Source organism: Malus domestica, chromosome 14 (genome assembly GCF_042453785.1).
Source record: "Malus domestica chromosome 14, GDT2T_hap1".
Taxonomy (NCBI): Eukaryota; Viridiplantae; Streptophyta; class Magnoliopsida; order Rosales; family Rosaceae; genus Malus; species Malus domestica.
In genome coordinates, this window is record NC_091674.1 from 14,780,602 (window position 1) to 14,803,018 (window position 22,417).

Genomic DNA, 22,417 nt, shown 5'->3' on the forward strand with positions numbered 1-22,417 from the left:
TGTAGTGAGGAAGTTCATTGAGACCAAGATCTTACACAAAATATAGGGTGCCCGAGACAATTGTCATAGACAGAGGACCATCTTTTATCTTAAAAGAAGTACAAGAGTTTGTGGATGAGTTCAAAATAAAGATGATCTAGTCTAGCCCTTACTATCCCCAATCCAATGGTCAGGAAAAAGCTAGCAATAAGATCTTGGTGAATATCATTAAGAGGATGGTGACAGACAGCTCAGAAAGATGGCATGAAAAGTTGGGGGATAATCTTTGGGCTTACAGAACCTCAAAGAGAGTAGGAACTGGGACCACCCTTTGTACATTAACCTTCGGGCAGGATGTTGTACTCCCTATGGAAATCAATATAAGTTCTTTAAGGCTTTAAAACCAGTTTGGTTTACATAGTGAGGAATATATCCAGGTCATGTGTCAAGGGATTGAAGAGTTGGATATAGCCTAATTGAAGCCTTGAACAAGATCCAGGAAGGAAAAAGGGATGTTGCTCGAGCATACAACAGGAAAGTGAATTTGAAAACTTTCAAGGAAGGAAAGTTAGAATGGAAGACAATTATATCCTTGGGAGCTCAAGTTAGAGGTTTTGGGAAGTGGAGTCCCACTTGGGAAGGCCTTTTTATCATCAACAAAATGTTAGATAGAGAAGGATATTACTTGGCAGATTTAGAAGGAAGTTTGCAGAAACATCCAGTTAATGCTAAGTTTTTAAAGAAGTATCACCTAACTCTATGGAATGTTAGAGATTGTTACATTGATGAAGTTTAAACACTGGAAGAAGTGTGGGATTCTTTTATTTATTTATTTAAAACAGTTTGGTATAAATGGACAAGTAATAAGTAAAGAGAGAAGTGTTCATTTCATTTCATCAAAAGGAGGTTACAAAAGATCATATCCTAAAAAATTTACATCCTTAGCTAAGGCAGCTGTTCTGGAATGGTAAGTTTGCATAATAGTGAAAATCATGCTTAGCTCTTCCAAAGTAATGTTGCTATTGGCCAGTTGGGCGTTGGAGTCCTCCAGTTCAAGATTGACCCTCTTCACCTCTTCGATCTTCTGATATAACTTTCTTGAGAAGGTTATCTGCTCAGCCTTCAATGCAAAGAGTTGCTCCTCCAACTTTTGGATTTCAGATGTCCCCACCATGATCCTATCTTCTATGGTTGAACCCTCCTCCACTAGCTGCTGTAATGAGCTGGAAGTTTTGTTATGCTTCTCCTTGTAGCACTTCACTCGGTTTGCTTGCCTTTCTGCCTAAAGATGTTGATTCCTCAGAGCCCTCAAGTTCCCAAAGAAAGACAGGAATGACTCGTATTAGACCTTTGACATTTGTTGAGCCTTGTACAACTCAGTGAGTGCTTTCTCAGCTTCTTGGAGTGCCTTGAGACTGAAGAAAGTAGTGAAGTCCCTCTACATCCATTCCTTGAAAACTCGGCGTAGATCCTGAAGATGTTGAGGCTCAAAAATGCTCCTTGGATACCTCAGCTTTGTCCTTATTTGCTTGAACTCTCTTACTAGTTTGGGCAAAAAGAACGTGGCTGAAATAGATGCAAGAGGTGAAGGCATTACTCCAACTCCCCCAAAGGCAGCTTCAACCGAAATAGAGGAAGGTTTTAGGGCAGTAGCAGCTTTTCTGGGCCTAAGGATGGGGATCCCTGTTACTCCAGAGGCCTTAAGAGGCCGAGGGATGACCACTTTATGCACTGTAGGCTGGGGAGACATGCTCGAGCCCTCACATGGAGCTTGTTTTAAACCAAGAAAATAATGAGTAAGAAGGTTGTTTTACACTTAAACTGGAGAAAAATAAGAAGTGAAAAGACTTGTATACATGAGTTGAACCTTGAGTTTTGGGAGAATAGACCTTTATTGATGCTGCTGCTTTAGAAAAAGCTGACGGGTTGGCCCAAAAAATAGTTGGGGGAGCCTTGGGGTTAGTTACCTCTGAGACAACAGGTATCTCAAGAACTATAGGCTCCCTGAAAGCTGGTGGTGGCTGGTGTGTTGTCTCGTGCACTGGAAAAGACTGGAAAAAGCAATACACATATTAAAAGTTACTGAAGAAACTTGAAGAGAATGTTAAATAAGGGCTTAAGAAAAAAAAATCTTACTGAAGTACTATCATCCTCCACGTAATGAAGCATCTCCCCAGTTATTGGATTAAATTGGGAAGTGGGAGTGACCATCATAGGAAGAGGAATGGAGGAAGAAGTAGAGGCTGAGGTTTACCCAACTTGAGGTGTAGAGGTGCCACCATTTGCCTGGAAAATAACTAAAGTGTTTGTTAGCATTTGAAAACTTAGAAAACATAAAACTTAACCAATGTTGAGAGAGGAGATTGCACCTCTGAAGGCTTGGCCCAAAATGAGAAGAACACACCGATTGAGCTGGGTGATAAGAAAGATTAGGCTGGGAGACTCAACTCTGGTATTCTATTCCAAGAAAACAACAAAGACTCAAAAAGAGTGGTGAAGAGTAAGATGTTCAACATCAATTTAGTACTCAAAGGTTGAGAAGGTATACCTTCAACTTCTCAAGGATCTTAACGAGGACCTCCTTATCTTCTTGTTGCACCTCTACGCCCGACTCTCTAGGAGTGGGGGCAGGTTTCTTAGTAAGTGGAGGCCTTAATTACAAAAGAGATGAGGGATTAGTTCAAAACACAAAGGAATCAGGTTTTAAGGGAAGAAACCAAATCTAGAACACTTACTAGCAACTTTCTTTTTCTTTATGCTCACTTTGATTGGATGGACAGAGAAAGGTTTGGAGGCCTGGGAGGTTTGAGCCCTGATTCTCTTCTTGGTAGGAGTAGTTCTCGGGTCAGGCAAGGCTAGTTGAGCTTGAGGTCTCTCATCGAGCTCAGATTCTGAAGACTCCACCACGGTCGCCCTTGCTCGACGATGAGCCCTTGTTTCCACTTCAAGCCTAGCCTTGGTCTTTGACTCATTAAAAAGCTAGGAAATGTCTCCAACATCCCCAGCAGCTTAGCTGGACCTTACTCCTTGCCTTGCTACCTTAGCAGCAGTTTCTTGGAGAACCAGGGCATTTGCAACCTCCTCATTTGGCCTAACATCCACTCATTTAGTATTGCCTTGGGTTGCAAATTAGGAAAAGGGTTAGATAACCACATATTGCAAAAACCTCATAAAGAGAAACAGCAACAAAGATGAGGTGACATACGTATAAGCAAAAGATGGTTATTTTGATTAATGGCCTCCTTCCAGCTCGAGAATTTCTCCTTCTTAGGGAAAGACTTGAAGAAGACCTGGCCAAAGAGACGATCGTGGGCCTTCCTAATATCCCCATCATATTTTTTTGACCACTTGGCCTCCTACCAAGTGGCGAAAGAGGAAGTACACTCAAAGTTCAAGGCCACAGGCTTGTGTGTGATCCTGTTCATAACCTCAAGGCTGAGCCGAGTTGCCCGAAACCTCTGGAGGAATAAGAGGTTCCATAGTGCAGAGAATCGAAGAATGGCACTGGGATTGCCTACCTGAATCTCAATTGTTTACCACAGAAGTTAAGGTGGTAGACTTCTAGCCCATGCTCGTAGCCAGTTCAGTCATTTCGAACTCCCTAGGCTAGGTCCCTTTGTTGGATGCAGCTTATAAATTTCTCTTTGCACAGGCTACTGCCATCCTTTCCAAAAGAATCCTCGAAGATTTGATCCAAAAACCAAGGGTAATTTCTGAGCATAGAGGCACCCCACTCCAAATCTTCATGAGTCCAACAAATTCTGAAGAAGTAAAGGCAGGCGAGAGTAGAGTGGTTGTTAGTGGAAGCCTCTGCTAAGATGCGGGCTAGAGCTACGCCTTTGGGGAATTCCAAGTTGGCCGCCTGAAATTCAAGGAAGTACCATTTGAGCCAAAGTCGAACCATCTAGGTAGGCCTATTGAGGTTAGTCTTGAATGGCTCACCCTTGTTCATCTTGTGGGGAAAATGGTAGAGGTGGGCCAAGATGAAAGGCCCTGTAGCAATGTCACCAAATGAGTACAGTGCCTCCACCAAGGGGATCCACTCCAGCTTCACTCCCTTTGACTTGTTTGGGAACACTTGTTTGTTCAACCAGTAAACAAGGAAGTGCATGTGTTCCTGAGCCCTACCTACGATTGGAGAGGGTGGGTTGAACGTCTTTTTGGCAAATGGAATGAAGCCCGCGAAGAATGTCTCATAGCTCTTGAAAGTTGAAGAGTTGTACTCTATATGGGTGATTGACTCAAATGCCTCTGAGTCTTCAACAGTTGGGAGAAAGGGCGATGACCAATCGTGGGTGATGTCCACACATCTGCCCGAGGGCTTTAGGCTGAAGAGCTGAGCTATATCCAGGATTGTGGAAGTCATGGGACCCATTCTGAAGTCGAATGTATTGGTCCCATTATTCCAGAAGATAAGTGCAGTGGTTAAAAGCTCGAGCTTGGCTATGACAGTGACCTTAGACATCATATTGAGCTTGTAAATGCCATTTGCCATCCATTTCTGCTTCCAGATGGGCTCGAGCTCATTCACCCATTATGACTAGGCTTCATCCTTCATTAAAGGGAAACCCCTTCTAAAATTCGACCATTTGGAAGCAAAAATCCCAACCTCGTTGAAGTAAGGGTAGGAGGTGAACCCATTGGCAGTGGGCATCTTGTTCTTTACTGCAATGGGGACTTGGGCAATCTAGGCTGGCCCCAAAGAATGCATCTCTCCCTCTTCGAAGAAAATAGACAGATTCAGGCCAACTTGAGGGAGATGAAGGTCGTTGAGTCGAAGGCGTAAATTGACGACTCCTCTCCAGATTCGGATGCAGGGCACAATTTGGGGGCCATGGTTGATTTTGAAGGGAAAGAAATGAAGTTGATTGAAGGCGATTGAAGACAGCAAGCAAGAAAAGATTGAGAATGCAAGAGGGTCGAGAATTCTAGAAATTCAGATAGATAGGTTTGTTGGAAGTGTTGGTCGAGGAAATTTAAATTGAGGTTATTTAACGGGCAGTTAGTTAATGTTGGAGATTGTGGGTTAGTGCAAAGGTTTATTCGAAAATGGTTGAGTAAATGGCGCGAGTCCCGAGTTAAAGCAAGTAGTTAATATTTAATCATTATAAATATCTTGGTTAATAGACTTAACAATGATTAAAGGGGGCACTATTTGGGTTAATATTTAACATTGGACTTTGTAGTAATGAAGGCTCAAAGGCGCCAAAGCAAATGAGGACTTGCTCGAGTCTAGTCGATAGGCCTGAGGCAAATTGAAGCCATTTCAGCTAAGGCATAGGCCACATGCCTATGATTGAAGTGATGGGCAACAGATAGCACCTCACCACCAGCCAAAAAGCACTTTTCAATGGCATGAATAAGTAAATAAGCGATGACTCACTGCCCTCCGAATGTTATCAGCTAAAGCAGAGCCAAGACAGTCGAGCCAAATTGTCTATAAAAGATGAAAGGGACACCAGAGACAAGGACACTCAACCAACCAATCAAAAGGCATACAAACTCTGCTCTCAAGCTAGTTCATATCCAGAAAGCTAAACTTTGTCTAGATTCAGTCCTTTTTAGCTATAGTTCCCTTATAGAAAGCCATCTTTTATCTAGTGAAAAAGCTCAGCTACCTTCCTTTAGTGTTGTAGTATCGATTCTCTCGTGTAAAACCTATTTACTTTCCATCCCTCTTAGCACCCAAACCTATGTAAACACAAAGATAAGAGGTTGCAAGAAGGTCAACCTTACCCGAGAAGGTTAAATCTTGCCAGAGTCTCTTTTGTCTGTACTTATATTTAGTAGATCTGTCGTTTAATGTACTTTCCTTCATGTATCTAAGTCATTTTCATCTGTTTTCTACTTAAGAGTTTCATTTGCATTCAAATCTGGTCAAGTTAGTAAGCCTGTTTTTATTAAAGTGAACTTTGATCGAGGAAGTTGTTGGAAGGGTCCTGGACCCCCTTCATTTTGGACATACAAAACTATGAATTAAAAGTCCTTATTTACAAGGCAAAAAAAGAACTTAATGTAGACTTAACCCATCTGTGACAATCTTTTGATAAACAAGAAGTCTAAGTAACTTAGGAAGCAAGTAATCAACTTAAATCACGTTTATCCAACAATCTGTTATACAAAGATAACAGTGGTACGCTCAAATCTTTGTTAGTTTTGATTGTGAGCCTCAAGGACTATACCAAAGGCCCCACAAAGGCACATTTCAAACTAATTGTAGACTCATCTTGCAGAACACCCAGCAACAAGAACTTGCCCGACAAGCAAGAACGTGCAATTTCCTCGGAGAGCTGTGAGAGGGACCAGATCTAGAATCCTGTACGAACACCCTCTATGCCCAAAAAATTCCCATCCACCTCAGCCTCCACGGCTCCAATCCCACTTGCTTGGTATTGTTTGCCATGGTTGCTGACTTTCCCTTTGTTTTCTTTCCAAGGCTCCAACCCACTGGCCTACTTGCCATGGTTTTCACGGGATTTTAAAATCCCCCAAGTCCCTCCCTCCCAGGCGCCATGAGTTCTCTCTGCAATTCCCATCTCCTCTGTCTGCAAGCAAGCAGCGCCAAACCCCATAAACCTAACTTGTTGTCACTATTCACGCTCACCCCGAACCCAACAAATATGGTAACATGAAATTATGGTTTTGTACACTGACCCACGAAGAAATGGCCCGAAAAGGCATCAGAACGGTAGACCTACTGCACGGCGGGGTCGACCTCACAATTATCCAAGCCCGCTGCAACTTGGACATGTTCTCTGAGAGCTTCCACCCCTGCTTCAACATAATTTAATTTTAATTCCTTAATATGAATTATAAGTCATCTTCGATTGTACATATTCTGAACAAAGATGGTCTACCTTGCCCACATTAAATTGAGTCTTTGTTGGAGTGATCTAGGGTGACATATAGTTGTTGCTTGTGTCGGTCCTTGGCCTTATATCACTATGATGTTTGTTGTCTCTCTGGTTTGTAGGTATGTTAGTCCTCTATGTGGGCTTTCCTGTTGTATTTTGGTTTTGTCCTGTTGTAATTCCAGTTTACCAAAAAAGAAAAAATAAAGAATAATAAGTCCGGACGTGAGTAAAATGGTTCACGTGTCAAATTTTAAATGAAAATATCAGTACTACCAAATAATTTATCCTCCTCTTCATCCCCATATCTCCAAGCGAACTGATTTCTCTCTCTTTTCTCCTCCTCTTCCTCCTTTTTCTGTCTCTAACTGCACCTAATACTCATCCTTTGAAACCAAACTCTTCAATCTCCTATTTATATTTTCTCGCAAGGCTGTGCAGAAAATCGAATCTGCAGAGAGACAATCCGAAGGTGGTCTCGCCGGAGCTTTGCAGCAGAGGTAGAGGGATGGTTGATGAGCCCATGAAGAAGGGACGGTTGATGTTTGACATTAAGCATAACCTCTTTTACTGGGGAAGGATAAATTGGTAAATTACAAATAACCGCAATAACTTCAGTGGAAGGTGAAAAAAGAACACTTCCTAGCACAAAGGATTATGGACCAATGGGATATTTCAGTCCTAATCAAACACTAACTGGGTTTTATGAGGCAGCCTCTCTCCACGCTTGTCACAATATCGCTTGTATAAAAAAATATATATATATAAAAAAATAAATAAAAAAATAAAAAAAACACGACGTAGACAAAGTCCAGCAAGACTTCCAAGCCGTAGTAAAATGCATTAAAGCATGCCTTATTCTTCTCGTACGTAAATTTCACTACCCTTTTCTTTTCAAAACTTGACCCACAATCTAGTTAGAGGCATACAAGTACAATATTACCATGCAAAACAAAAGCAAGGTATCCAAACTCCTGTTCTTTTAACTGAGTTCTCAACTAAGGTTAAACAAACCGTTGCCCGCATATTATACATGCTCATATGGCAGCATTGTGACTACACGTCAATTAAACTCAAAAAATCTTATAGTACACAGAAAGAAAATTAATCAAGATTCGATCAAACTGTTTATATATGTCAGCTTCGGAATGAAAAGTAACAAACCTACCAACACGTCACCTACGATAGCGGTGTCGTTTGAAGTTGAAGTATACGTGCAAAATTCCACGTTCAAATGTGCATTTGAACCCCTTTTTGTGGGAGTATTCCCATTCTTTGTTTACTATCCGGAACGCCTGCGATCCAATTAGAAGAGTGACTAAATAATTTCATCCTGAACAGGATCATAACCAACAAGATTCAATTACCAAATCAAGAAAACTTACAATGTCCTCGTAGGGTGGCCCTGCATGGAACCTTATAATGCATGTCTCACTGCTGTTGCCATCCTTCTCTATCGTATAATGTGGGGCCTTCGTCTTGTCAACAAGGTCCGGATAGAAGATGTTGAACTTGTATCCTTGCACAATCTTCGGAGGAGGGTTATCATGATCATAGTGAGTCTGATTGTACTTGTTCCACTCATATCCGGTGTGAACACGGTTGAAATATTTTGGCTTTCTAGGTCGGTACTTGTCATGCCACCAGTATACCTACATCCACATTTATTTCATCAAATTCTGCATAAAGATCTGAGAGATGTGCCCCACTACAATTTCATTTTTCCTTGAGTAAAACTGAGGGAAAAAAAAATAAAGTGCAAAAGAAGAGAATGGACAAGATGAAGTACCTGTGAGTCAAGGTTCACTTCAGAACCCGTGCCAAGAACTGCATCTCCTTCAACCATTTCTCCCATGAATTTCATGGCCTTCATCTCAAAATTATCTTCTGGTGGAGCTGGCTTTGATGTCATAGCTTCTTGAATCCGCCTCTGTTGTTCTTCTAACACAGCTACACGCTTCCTTTCCTGTTAACATACCACAACACTCGTGCGGTTACACCAATGTACTTGTGCAAAGAAATCTTACCAGTATTAGGACCTGAATATTACCAGTATAGCCCTGTCCTCTTCAGGGTCGATTACTTCCTCATTTTCATCTCCATGCAACAACTCTGGTGAAAATGACCCGGCCTCTTCCTCAGCCACATGAATCTCCTCCTCCATGGGTTCTGGAGAAAATGCTTGAGCATCTACATACAAAAATATATTAGCAACCCGTATTCATAATAAAATCATAAACCCACAGGTCAAAAGTGTGCATACCTTTGACATCAGACTCACTCTCCTCCTCTTCAGGTTGTGAATCATGAACCCTATCCAAGTTCTTTTCACCATCCTCCCGTTTCTGAAGCCGTTGCAAATGCTTGTGCAACATTTTAGCATGGATTTCTTTCAAACAAGCCTGTATTGGATGGAATTAAATAATGAGTCCAAACACTATATCCTATATAAAATTCAAAGACATTAAAGAATGTAAGGATAAAGTACCTTGGCCTTGAATATATGGAGGCGTGTGAGAACAGCCTCCCAATACTCAACAACCTTGGCTGTTCCAGAACGCATTTCTGACTCAATTTTGGACTGTAATTCCTCTAATTCCCTGAAAGTCTTTCCTTCCAAGAGGTTCTTGACATCTGCTTCAACGCTAGTATGCAAGCCTCTTTGTTCCGCAAGCAACTCAGCAGGAGGTTCCTCTCCACGAACCTTAGCTCGATCTATTGCATCTTTTTTCCGACCTTCAGCTAGCTCCCAATCACAAACCACTAAAAGTGCCTGTCAAATTGTATATTAGGATACAGTCCCAAAACAAATTTAGCTTTTAATATATAACTATTTAGGCACCATCTAAATTAAATTACTAAATGTTTAGGCAATTAAATGAAGTCCAACTAATTATAACTATTGTTTGCAGCTGGCAAAGTTGCAACTTCACATGCCTTTGATTTTCTGATTAGCTCGTTGGGTACAGCTAACTAACTCTAGACAACCCAATGGACAAAAAAAATTTGAATAAAAAGAAAAATAATCATATAAAGGAGCATTATATTTGTTAAAGCCTCCAACCACATCGATAATACAAAATATTGAAGCAAGCAAACCATATCATAAAACAGGAGACACTAACTAATTAGCATAACCTGATTAATCTGAAGCACTCATATCTGGAGGTAAAGTATCCATGAGAAACATTGTAAGAGGTAGAAATGCACTGAAAGGAAAAGAAAGAAAATAATACCTCCCAGTACTTCACATGTGTTTCTGTTGCCCTGTCCAAATCAAGGTGCATTTTGATGTCATCTCGAAGCTCTTCCATTTCCTTTACAGTCAATCCCTGCATTGTACATGTCAAATGCCAATGTGAATTATGATTCAAACAGTTCAATCTATGTCATTATTATGTTTATTAATGCACACAACACCAAATTACAACATTGAAACAGAAGACACTGGACATTAAATAGAGATAAACATTTGATTTGAAATGGAAAAGGTAATGCTTTTTTCATGTGTTCAACTTTATAACATCTGTCTCGAGATGGAGAACTGAAAGAAAGTAATAATTTCCTAAATATTGAAAAAATAAAATAGAAATTGATGGTCCAGGCTACTATTGCAAGAATTAAGACTCTTGCTACTTGAGAGCTCTAATTAAGAACCAAGTCGATCAACAAGAACAGAAACCAAGCCCTTCCAGATAACCCATCCCCACCCACACAAGCGTGTACAGACACACACGCATCTAAAAGTCATGGAAAGAAACATTCATTCACTCTCTTTCTATCTCCACTCATTGCACAGGAAAGGTGCCTAATAATTTCCGTACAATGTAGAAATGAGAAGCAAATAAATTGCTGTGAAGATTAAATAAATTTTTGTGAAAGTATGCACCAGTCTCTCAGGAATATTTACCATGAAGACCATATACGGCTCGTCTATCTCAATCTCAAAGTCATCTGAGCCATTCAGATGTTTAGACAATACATCAATTGGCTTAATACGCCCTTCACGCAATCTGATCTCTGACCTGACTTTGCTTTGATCGAAGTGGAACTGTACGTAGAACATGTTGATTGTCAAATTGACAGGTAAAACAAAATCCCAACACGTTCATGTAAGCTAGAGCATTGGAAAAGAAAAATGCAAGTTCAACGCAAAAATCGGCAAGAATAGGAATTTATTGATTGAATTCAGCACCACACCTCTTCTTCTTTTTTCTCCCAGTCTTGGAACTCAGCCCGAGCACGTTCTCTGGCTAGCAGTGCCTGCAGAAAGAAATCAACTTTACTTAACCGAAAAGCAATGCTAGACTGATTAGGAAAAGGAGAAACTATAGAACTAAAAGTATCATTTCCAATGGGAAAATGCATTCAGATTTTACTCCAAGAGGTGTGTTTGGAAGTGTTTTTAAAATGACTGAAAGCGCTTTTGATGAAAATGCTTTTGGAATACTTTTGGAACCAATCCTTATTAAAAATGCAAGTGAATCCTGGAAAAGCATTCTGGAGTTTTTACCTGCAAGAAGCACACTGGTGCTTCTTCCAAAATGCACCTCAAGTGCTTTCGGAACCCAAAAACACTTTCACCAAAAGCACTTTACGTCATTTTAAAAGCACTTCCAAACATGCCCAAGATCTTCAACGAAAAAATATAAGCCATACCAGGCAATAAACTTACCATTTCTTCCTCATGTTGTGCTTTCTCAAGTGCCCTTTCTTCCCTTCTTTTCTTAACCTTTTCAATCTCTGCCTGAAGGATGAGTTTGTAATAAATAAATTAAAACTCTAAAGATGCAAACTGAACAGCTGTAAATTACTGAGGTTAAAAATCCCATGTTTTAATCATAGAACTCATTTATTTTGCAACCCCAGGGCCCCAAGATGGCATCTGAAGAGAAATTGGTCTTGTGATATATTAAATAGTTGTAACAAAGCCTAAGTGATATGTTTATTAATTATAGTAAAGCAAAAGTCTTTATTAAAATTATAAGCTATCCCGTTACTGTTTTTATCTTCCTATTTAGCTAACTTCTGCAGCATGTCCTCCATGAAAAAACTTCTTTAGCACATGGGTTACTGGATAATTGGATGGTTTCTATACTCTTCTTGTTCTTCATCCTAGCTAAGCAGGAGCTCCATCAAAAAGTAATTTAGCAGGCTGGTAACCGGATGTAAATGGTTCCCTAGAGTCTCATTCTCTTGTCTCCGCAGTCAATAAAGTACAAATGTAGAGACAATGAAACAGAACCGCCAACCCACCTAACTTTCGTCATGGCCAAGGCACAGGATTAATCTATTTGGAATACAATACATAGTACATGTGTGCAGTACACAGTTACCTAAGAGAAAGAATAACCTTGAGAAAAAGAATGAGCCTCAGTCTCAGTGTAGGGTTTAGTTCCCTTTGTATTCCTAGCAATTTCAAATGCCTCTCTTGCCTATTAATTATCCTAAAAGGTTTATCGAGATATCAAAATGATTATGCACTAGTAAATTCCTTTTCTATCTGCATCCAATCCTACGTGAGGACTCAGGATTATGTTCCGTTCTAATATAATAGAAAGAACTGTCAATTTGTGATACAATTTAGAAGTTTCCTTGGGAGGTATCGGGAAGAATTGGAATGTAATAACAATGATCTACATAGATCCATTTATATGGATGCAGAAAAAGGCTCTCAGTCTCTATTTGTACAATGTCAACAAACTTCAGCAGCTAAGCTTGTTACTCCATGTAATCCATCTTATAGTGACAACTAATGCTGATTCCAGTAACTTCTAAGATAAAATCGAATTTTTTGGTCATGAATTTCAATCGAATCCTCCAGGGATCTTCCAACAACAGAATAAAGTTAAAAAAGAGAAGTAATTTTGGGCTAGAATATATAAACCCCTGTTTAAGACTAATAATTCCATAACCACAAGGAATAGAACACAAAAATTAGAAAAGTAACATAAGAGAAGTAATTTTGGGCTAGAATTATGTACCATTCTTTCTCTCTGTCTTTTTCTCTCAGCCTTAACTGAAAACTCGTCAAGCGGAACACCATGTGACACATCACGCTCAATCTTCTTTCGCCATACAAACCTGAAAATGGCAGAGTGTAAAGTTAAATAAAAAATAAAAAAAATATAAAAAAAACATTACAATCCATAAGCATATCCTAACGAAACATATGTATTTGTCAGCCACCACATAAGCATATCCTAACGAAACATATGTATTTGTCAGCCACCACATAAGCATATCCTAACGAAACATATGTATTTGTCAGCCACCACATATCAGATAGATAGTTGAGCCAATGAGATATGCCAATAAGACTACGAAACTATAGCTGTACTAAAAAAATATTCAAATCTGAAATTTACTAAATACAACCAACTATAACGAGAATATAAAAGAAGGAGCAAAACACCCTGTAACATATGAATGGCCTATGCTTCCGGCAAAATGTAAACAGTTACATTTCAGCATAAACGCTCTTCCTCGTCCTTTGAGGTTAACCATATTCAACACTCATAATTGACCATATTATAAATGAAAGCTTTCCACGATTGATAAGCATAAGCATTCAATAACCTATTGCTTCACAAAGCCAACTAATTTCGCAATAGGGTGTCCAAATGTGCTCTATAACCCAACATCGAATACCGAACCCAATGTAACCAATGAATAGAGTCTAAATCCCACAAAAATTAATAAAAACTTACATCTCATTGAGATTGGAATCGCCAAAGGGATTCGAATCATTCGAGTAACCCGAAACCGTCTTCGATTTTATCTTCTTGGCTACTCGAGCTGCCTACTCAATCAAAACCAAGAGCACCGTACAGTCAATATCATAAAATTCACATAAAATTTCAAAACGAAACCCTAAGAGACCAAATCGCAAACCTTCTTCTGTGCCTTCTTAGCCAAGTACTCAGCGATTTGCTCCTCCGTAACGTTCTTCGACGACCTCTTCGTCTTGCGGTCACGTTCCTCGCTCTCATCACTGTCGTACGACTCGTCGTCGGAGTCCTTCCGACGGCTGCTCTTTCTGCGACTGCTTCGTTCCTTGCGCTTCCTGGAGCTCCTCGCCGGGGAGGAGTCGTGGCTGTCGGAATCATCGGAGTCGGTATACGACACGGAATCGGAGTCGTCGGATCTTCTTCTGCGGCGACTCTTGGAGGAAGACGACGGCGCCTCCTTTCTTCGGCTGCTGCGTCCGTGACTGCCCATATTTCGCGGTAATAATTTTCCAGAGGTTTTTTTTGGGTTTGTATCGAAACGAACGGATGTACAAATTAAAATTGGAGTTAAGTCGGTCATATATTTCGGGGGCCCAAACCCGGCATATCTTATTATTATATGCCTTTAACCAAAAAAGAGGGAAAGTTGGGCACAGGGTCAGGGAGTAGACCTGATAATTTCTTACACGATCGTTAACACGTTATATAAATGATACGAAAATAACAGGTTTGAGATCAATATGATAAATAATCGAATCATTATCGGGTCACACGATAATAACCAGTTAATAACGGATCCTTAAGAGCAAGTCCACCCCCTAAGGACTTTGCGCCGGCACCCAGCGCATTTATCCACTCAAGTGAACAGTAATAGACTTGAGTGAACAGTAATAAGCCAAGGCATCTCCACCGCTAAAAAAAATGCACTGGCACCCAGTGCATTTATTTGGTGTGTTTTTTTTTTTTTTTTAAGTTTATTTCGGATAAGATTTTTAACCAATTTCGGATAAAATTTCAAATAAACTTAAAAAAAATACACACTAAAATAAAATTACATACTCATCAAATAAACTTAAAAAAAAACACACTAAATAAATGTGGTGTAAGGTGGAAGATGAGGGTTACGTATTTATAGAAAAAAAATAACTTTTTTTTAATTTTACTGTATTTAAAAAAAAAATTCTGTATTTTTTTATATTTTTTAATTAATTTTAATGTAGTTAATTAATCTGGACTGTTGGATTTGAAAATATTCAAATCCAAGAGCCCAGGATCGGGCACATGGCCATGCGCCAGCAAATGGCCCCGCTTCTTGGTCAGCCTGTTTTGTGCTAGCCCAGAGACCAGCATGGGATGGGTGCCAGGCTGTTGTGCGGGCTGGAGGATATGGATAGGGTGCCGGGCTGCTATTTGGACTAAGTGCTGGGCAAAGTCCACTCTGGTGGACTTGCTCTAACAGGTTTACACGAGAGTGACACGCGAGTAACCTATTTCGACACGATAAGAAAAAAGTTATTTTGATGATTATAATTTTTTAAACTACTAAAAAAACTTACTATAAAATACAATAGATATAATGAATATGTATATATTGTTTATTAATTATTATTCTATATATAAAATGTAAGTTTTATTTATTTATTTATTTTTATAGGATATTATAGGAAAATATTGAGATTAAAAATCACAAAACACATTAAAAATAAAAATATCAAGTAATTTAAAAATACCAAACGCATTAAAAAATTATAATAATTAATTTACATGTGCAAAAAAATATGAAAAAAAAATATGCAAATGCTTGTATTCGCATTCTTTACGCTTTGAGGATGGGTATATGATCGTTTGAATTTTTAAAACCTTACAAACTCTCATGAATAGTAATTTTAAGGGAGTTCAGAATAAACAAAATTCATAATCATTAATGTATAAGTCTGAAATATGTGAAAGCATAATAAAAGTTCATAATTGCATCTTCAACGCTTATACGATAGTTACATGATCGTTTAGACTTTTAAAACCCTCCAAATCTCATGAACAATGTTTTTTTATTTGAGTGCAAAATGAATAATAATTATTGTAGAAGTGTGAAAAATGTAATCACTTGTAATGAAAAGCTTTACAACTTTCATAAAGGGATCAACTTCGAAATTTAGTATGTATATACTAATTTAACGGGTATTACACGACACGACCCGTTAAGCTATCGGGTATGACACGAAAACGACATGAACACGAGAAACACGACACGAATGTCAGGTCTACAGGTGGAGTGTCACAAGCCTTTTTTATTTCAAAGGTCTTGCCGCTAAAATTTAAAACATTTTTATACTATAAAAATTAGGATACCGCTAGTGATGGAATAATTCCTATTTTATCAAAAGTTCAACACTATGGTTAGAGTTGATACACGATTAGGCGATTAAAGATCAATGAAATACGACGAGCTTGGTTACACAAAAGATGTTTTAAGACCTAAAACTTTTTATTTGAGCTTCTCTACTTACCTTCGATATCACCTCAACAGCTTTCGAGTTGCTCGTTTAATATGTAATTGACGGATGAGGGTTACGAAACCATCATAACGTCAGGGTTTAAGTTAGTTTTCGTCAATTGATGAGATTATGCAATAGAAAATTCAAATGAAAACAGAGAATTATGTTTGCCAAAATATTAAAAGAACTTGAATCCGAAACCCCGAAATATTAAAGTTCCGAAAATTCATCAGTTCTATCAGTATTACTACGATACCAGAGCGATGTAGAGCAAAGAAGAAGTTAATGTTGTATGAAGGAAAGAAAAATACTCTGCTGTGAGAACAAAAAACTAGTAAAAGAAAACATTGTGATGGGCCAAAGAAAGAAGGTCATGAGCTGCGATAAAGCGTCTATCCATCTCCCATTTTCAATTGACTGCAACCTCGGCAGAAAGATAACTTGGATGAATGTTCTCTTTGTTAGGTACTTTCGTCTTGGAGATCTGAAGCACCTGAACTGCTTCTTCCACTTTCGCAGTCAAAGAGTCGGGTGACTCCAATAAATTCAGCAGCTCCGAGTTGTCCATTTCAAGTAGCATCCCAGTTATCTTTGAAGCTAGGTCGGGCTGCACGTAAAAGTGGTGAGTAAATTTTAGTGTCGGCCCTTAATAGCCTGTGTTTGGCTGATACCATGTTTGAAAGTTTTTTAAAATGATAGAAACAGCATCAAGAAAATTTGGATATGTTCATTGACGTCTTGCAAATCAGAAAAATGCAAAATCCTATTTGTTGTTTTCGTTTTGCAGAACAGTTTTAAAAAACGTTACCGAACGGGCCCTTCAGAAATTTTTATGGAGCATTAATACTGCTAGAGACGACAACTATAGAAACTTGTACACCGGTATGCTTAAAAAGAAATTAAACATCAATGTGGTGAAGGCATCACCTTTTGTTTATGGACGAGTGGGTAGAGCTGTTGGCCAAGTATCTGTTTCTGCTGCTCAGGAGAAGCAGCAGCAAGCATGCTACTCAGCATCTCTGGTTGAACCCCAACTCCAACAGAATTGGAAGCAGCAGACGAGACTCCTTTATTCATGTCGCGTTGACGCTCATTAGCAACGTACTTAGCCTGCCCCGTCCGCTGCAATGAATGTCATTCAGAGAATTAGAATTTCTTGAGTAACGGACACATCAGGCATACTTAAAAGCCAGGGAAACAAACGTTCATCTCAGTCCTAAAGAACTTGTTGGTTTTTTATTCCTTATTAATTTTTTAATGAAACCCAACAGTAGTCAATATCAGTACTCGCTTTATAGGTTCGTTAAGCACTCAAAGGTATGAGTTGTGCGGTTATATACAAGGTCGTATATGCATACACACAACGGTGACAAAAGCTTGTAAGTAAGAGAACACAAGCCTGCTGATTGTCTGAATCTTTTGCAGTGTGTGGCAACTGAGTGGGCTGTTGTAAATGTGGTATATATGCGCCTCCCTGTGGGATCATTTGCCCATTCATTCTGCCCCTGTTTTGCCTATGTTGTCTTGGAGCATTCGGCATCTGCAGATGAAGATTTTTGAGTTAGCACAAGCACGATTGCTATATTAATTCTCTGCTTTTTTAAAAAAAAAAAATCCAATTATTCCACATGATTGCGTAAAAAAAGGCATAAAAATATGCATGCAGATGACTGCATGAGCTAGATAATTAGGCACTGGAAGAATAGTACTCACTACGGGAACCTGTGGTGGTTGATAGGCTGGTCCGGACGTAGGTACAAAGCCACTGGGTATCCATCCTGGCCTCAAACCCAAAGGTTGATACATCAGTCCCGGTCGAGGAGGCACTTGTGGAACAACCCCAGAGGGTGCTTGGTAGTAGAAAGGAGGGTATCCACCAGGGATGACAGTTGTGGAAGGACCCACAAATCCTGCCATACGCTGTGCATACTGAAGCTGCAGCTGTGCGTGTCTTTCCTCTTTTAGTTGAGCAATAGCCACATACAATGGCTTCCGACGAAACATGTATCCTGTGAGATATCAGAGGCAGCATGATTAGCAGCTCGAAGAAAACACGAAATACAAAGGCTAACACTTAGCTTAAAATTCTTACCGTGAAATAAAAACCATAAATAGAAACACATTTAAAAATGTAGGCATAAAAATTATAGAGCAGCAGATATTATATGATTAAGGAAGAGGAACATTGAATACGTGTGTGTTAGTTCCTTAAAAATAATCGTAAAGAAAACCGTTGAATAGCAAAACTGAGGGATATTACCATACGAAGATTTCTTAGCTTTAAAAGCAACAAATGCATGTAATCAACTTCGTACCATGAAAAGTATTCACAGCTTTGTTGCCCTCCTCAGGGGTAGAAAAGCAAACAAACCCAAACCCCTTGCTTATTCCTTTGTCGTCTCGCATAATCTTTGCAGAAGTAATCATTCCACACTGACTAAAGTGTCCTACCAGCTCTTCATCACTGACATCATCGTCAATGTTCTTCACATAGACATTTGATCCCTGCATATAATACAAAGAAATAGAAAGATCAGATGCTACTATAATGCCCCGTTTGATTTGCGGAAATGCATTGGTGGGAATCGATCCCCATGTCATTCCCGTGTTTGTGATGTTGAGAAAGTAAACCATGGGATATCATTTTTTTTTCCTTTCCCATGTTAGTTTTGGGCAAGAGTTGGAAACAAATTTTGTTCAGTGTTTCAATTATATCCATAAATCAGTCTCTGTCAAAGGATAGAATTTACTAATATTAATTGTATTAAAGATGGCATATTGGGAATAATGACGCGGTGTAATTAATCTCCCATACCAAACATGGGAAAGCAAAAAAATTCCATATGCAAGCCCCATTTTTTGTAAACCTAATGGAGCCAAGAGATCTTGGGAGAGCAATGGGAAATCAAACTACCTTGAACTTCAACATTTGCTCCTTTCGTTTTTCCTCAAACTGCCAACGCAAAATATGCTCGCGCTCTGCCTTTTTCTGTGCCCTTGCAACATACAGAACCTTGGAGCCTAGTCAAAATAAACCGCTGGACCAAATATTAATGGTCTGTATATGGAAAACTATATTCCCAATTTAATGCCATAAAAAATGCATAATTTACCAAGTTGTGATCCATTCATTCCTTCCATTGCTCGTCTAGCATCATCTGGGTTCTCGAAGTTCACAAAACCAAAACCTCTAGAATTCCCATGGTCATCCTTCGCAATTGCGAAGCTAACAGTTTTCCCAAATTCAGAGAACTTCTCTTCCACAAGCTCTTCCTTGAGAGTTGGATCCAAATTCTTCATGTACAAATTTGTATATTTAACACCAGGGTTGGGCAAAACCCGATCGCTCTTTCTAACAAATTTCGCAACATACCTGTGACACGAGTTGTAATTATTGTATGATTAACGTCCAGAGACAAGAAGGAAAACAGGAAACAATAAAAAAAAACCTGCACATACAGCTGCTTATTTCCGACAGTGGTGCCATTTAGCTTCTCAATAGCGGCAATCGCAGATTCCTCAGACTCAAACTGAACAAAGCCATAACCTTTACTCTTCCCATCTTCAAACATGGCCAATTTGCAAGACAAAGTACGTCCGAACTTCTTAAACATTTCTTCAAGCTCTACACTATTAATCGATTCGCTCAAGTTCTACAACAGAAAACCAAAATAGTTTTACCATATCAGCATTTCTCCATGACTTAGGTCTAAAGCAACGAGACATACCTTGACAAACACATTCCCAATTCCACTTTTCCTTGCATCGGGATCACGATGTGACCACATGACCCTTATCACTCTTCCATGCAGCATTGAATGGTTCATCACCTCCATGGCTCGAATTGCTATTTAAACGAAAACCAAACGCAATTAGAATAAGATTATGACCATATACATAGCAATTTAACATTTGTTTATGTTCTCGCGGGCAGGTGCATGAGAGGAGCTGTCCCTCTTTACAAACCAAACAGATCAATCGAGAAATCGCACGCAGTGGAACAATCAAACACGCCAAAATTACAAAATCGTAATTCCTCCCTTTTCTATTTCACAATGTTTATGGATATCCAAATTCCAATAATAATAACACAAGAATCTCAATACAAAACATATACTAAAAAATTAAATAAATAAAAAGTTAAAAAACTCATCTCAATTTTTATGAAAATTTATCGTATTTTTCCAGTCAGGAAAAAACAAAATCAAATTACTGCAAACAGAACAAATAACCATGACAATCCAAGTTAGTCGCATGCACTTTCTCAGTAACCAAACAGAACAAATAACCAAAATTCAATTACTTAACAAAAACCAATAATTAATTAAATTAATTAAATCGAGGAAAAACAACCTTCTTCAGGCGTGGTGAAGTTGACGTAGCCATAGCGGAGAGAACGGTTGGTGGCGGTGGCGGTGTCCCTGCAGAGCCGTACGGACGTGACACCTTTGAAGCCTTTGAAAGCCTCCTCCAGCTGACCTTCGGTCATGTACGGATGGAGGTCTCCGACGTAAAGCGACGCCGCCGGCACACCCCCCGCCGTCAGCCCACCCCCCACCACCGTCTGAGAATTGTTAACGGCCATGATCGCACACAGATAATTAAAAAAAATAAACAAATGCCCCGCGTTTCTCTTCGGTTCTTTGAATCTACAGTAATTGCACCACCAACTGTTAGAGAGAGAGAGTGGTTTTGACGAGTTAGAAAGTAAGATTTCCCTTCGTTTGGGTTTTTTGGATTTTTTCTGGAGAATTTTGGAGAGTTTAGAGAAAAGGACTCACTCTGTGGAGATGAAATATATGTGTGTGTGTATATATATTTTATTTGCATGGAGGTTGTTGGGGTTCTTTTTCACAAGGATTCGTTTCCCATAAGGGCGTGTGGACGCGCGTATCGGCGCGTTTTAGTACGCGCCGTGAAAGAATGTGGCTTTTCGTGTGCGATTCAGTTTTTTTTTTTTTTTTTTTTTGGTACATTCATATATTTTTACACTAAGAGCAAGTCCACCCATGGTGGTTGCTCGGGGGACAGCCTCTAGGAAAGGGCTTGAGGGCCAGTTGGTAGGCCTCCAGCCTTGGAGAGCCTGAGGGTCGGGAGGGGGGGGTGGGGAATCGACAAGCCTGTGGCCCAAGGCCCGTGACGTCAGGCCTGGGTTCGGCCTTTTATTTTTTATTTTTTTTGTGTCAGGCGCGTGCCCCTCACTTGCGAGTGGGGGCGTGTCGCCCGACTGGATTTCAGGGCATGGGCCCGCGCGAGGCAGAAAACCTAGTGACCGTTGGGAAGCCATGTGGCTTCCCACGGTCCGTTCGATCCCAACGGCTCTTTCATACGAGCAGTCTGATTTCCAATGGTAATAAAAAAAAAGCTGATTTTATATCAACCGTTCGATCTGAGATCAACGGTTGATATTAATCTGCTTTATAAATTTAAAAAAAAAAAGAAAAAATAGTTTTCAAATTAAGAAAAGTTATCGTTGTGACACATGACACAATCTGGAGTGTTGGAATTCAAATTTTTTAAAATCCAACGGCAGAGATTAATTATTTGAATAAAAATTTAAAAAAATTGTAAAAAATCCGTAAAAATTGTAAAAAATCTGAAAAAAAATTGTAAAAAATTGTTTTTACTTTTCTATAAATACCATTTCTTCTCCATCTACCTTACACCACAATTTCATATTTTCTCAACTACTTTCAATCAAATTCCTATCTTTTCTCTCAAAGTTTCAATCCAATTTTTTTTCCACAAAATGACTACTAATGCAGGTACGAATTGGTCGCTTCTTGAAGATGTTGCATTGTGCACTAGCTGGGTTGAAGTTACTCATAATTCCCTTACTGGTAATGAGATGCAGTTGCGAGAAATGTGGAGTTTAATTCATACCAAATTTCTTGAGCAAATAGGTGGGAAAAGAACCAAAGAATCGATGTCTAGTCGTTGGAAAATACTTTGCCATTCCTATAGTACGTGGAGAGATGCCTTGACACAAGCTAGTAGTAATGTTCGAAGTGGGGCAAATTATGCGGATGAGGTAAGAATATATTATAATTATTTGTTTGTAGTATTATTTTGTTACCTAATTTGATTATAATTATTTGTTTGTATTATTTATTTGTTACCTAATTTCATTATTATTATTTGTTTGTATTATTTATTTGTGACCTAATTTCATTATTATTAATTGTTTGTATTATTTATTTGTTACCTAATAATTTCATTATTATTATTTGTTTGTATTATTTATTTGTTACCTAATAATTTCATTAGTATTATTTGTTTGTATTATTTATTTGTGACCTAATTTCATTAGTATTATTTTTTTGTATTATTTATTTGTTGCCTAATAATTTCATTATTATTC

At 39.0% G+C, this 22,417-nt stretch overlaps 2 protein-coding genes and 1 long non-coding RNA gene across 3 annotated transcripts; all 3 read right to left on the minus strand.

The window, feature by feature from the left end:
* Nucleotides 1-6,008: 6,008 nt before the first annotated feature.
* LOC139191295 (uncharacterized) lies at nucleotides 6,009-6,968 on the minus strand. The gene is made up of 2 exons (XR_011575286.1): nucleotides 6,837-6,968; nucleotides 6,009-6,750 (listed from the first exon to the last, which is right to left on the minus strand). It is a non-coding gene; the product is annotated as an uncharacterized lncRNA (long non-coding RNA).
* Nucleotides 6,969-7,793: 825 nt separating this feature from the next.
* Nucleotides 7,794-14,143, minus strand: LOC103454726 (splicing factor Cactin). The gene is made up of 13 exons (XM_008394325.4): nucleotides 13,725-14,143; nucleotides 13,541-13,632; nucleotides 12,815-12,914; nucleotides 11,506-11,577; nucleotides 11,031-11,093; nucleotides 10,741-10,881; nucleotides 10,067-10,162; nucleotides 9,319-9,603; nucleotides 9,094-9,232; nucleotides 8,881-9,020; nucleotides 8,620-8,796; nucleotides 8,216-8,482; nucleotides 7,794-8,125 (listed from the first exon to the last, which is right to left on the minus strand). Exons 1-13 carry the CDS (start codon nucleotides 14,139-14,141, stop codon nucleotides 8,006-8,008), a joined length of 2,109 nt encoding a protein of 702 aa, XP_008392547.3. The 5' UTR covers nucleotides 14,142-14,143; the 3' UTR covers nucleotides 7,794-8,005.
* A 2,055-nt stretch (nucleotides 14,144-16,198) lies between these two features.
* Nucleotides 16,199-20,847, minus strand: LOC103454727 (polyadenylate-binding protein 7). Its single transcript, XM_070811554.1, has 10 exons — nucleotides 20,410-20,847; nucleotides 19,785-19,903; nucleotides 19,516-19,709; nucleotides 19,170-19,429; nucleotides 18,971-19,077; nucleotides 18,372-18,561; nucleotides 17,770-18,065; nucleotides 17,456-17,596; nucleotides 16,984-17,178; nucleotides 16,199-16,663 (listed from the first exon to the last, which is right to left on the minus strand). The coding sequence occupies exons 1-10, from the start codon at nucleotides 20,639-20,641 to the stop codon at nucleotides 16,466-16,468; spliced, it is 1,932 nt and encodes a 643-aa protein (XP_070667655.1). The 5' UTR covers nucleotides 20,642-20,847; the 3' UTR covers nucleotides 16,199-16,465.
* Nucleotides 20,848-22,417: the final 1,570 nt, after the last annotated feature.

What these genes read in the sequence shown, in the direction of transcription:
- LOC103454726 (XM_008394325.4), bottom strand. Translation starts at nt 14,141, where the DNA reads ATGACCGACTTAACTCCAATTTTAATTTGTACATCCGTTCGTTTCGAT. An exon ending in CTAAGAAGGCACAGAAGAAG is followed by an intron (nt 13,633 to 13,724) that starts GTTTGCGATTTG and finishes TTGATTGAGTAG; the next exon opens with GCAGCTCGAGTAGCCAAGAA. An exon ending in AAGAGGACAGGGCTATACTG is followed by an intron (nt 8,797 to 8,880) that starts GTAATATTCAGG and finishes GTATGTTAACAG; the next exon opens with GAAAGGAAGCGTGTAGCTGT.
- LOC103454727 (XM_070811554.1), bottom strand. Translation starts at nt 20,641, where the DNA reads ATGGCCGTTAACAATTCTCAGACGGTGGTGGGGGGTGGGCTGACGGCG. An exon ending in AACCACCACAGGTTCCCGTA is followed by an intron (nt 17,597 to 17,769) that starts GTGAGTACTATT and finishes CTTCATCTGCAG; the next exon opens with ATGCCGAATGCTCCAAGACA. An exon ending in AAGATTCAGACAATCAGCAG is followed by an intron (nt 17,179 to 17,455) that starts GCTTGTGTTCTC and finishes CATTCATTGCAG; the next exon opens with CGGACGGGGCAGGCTAAGTA.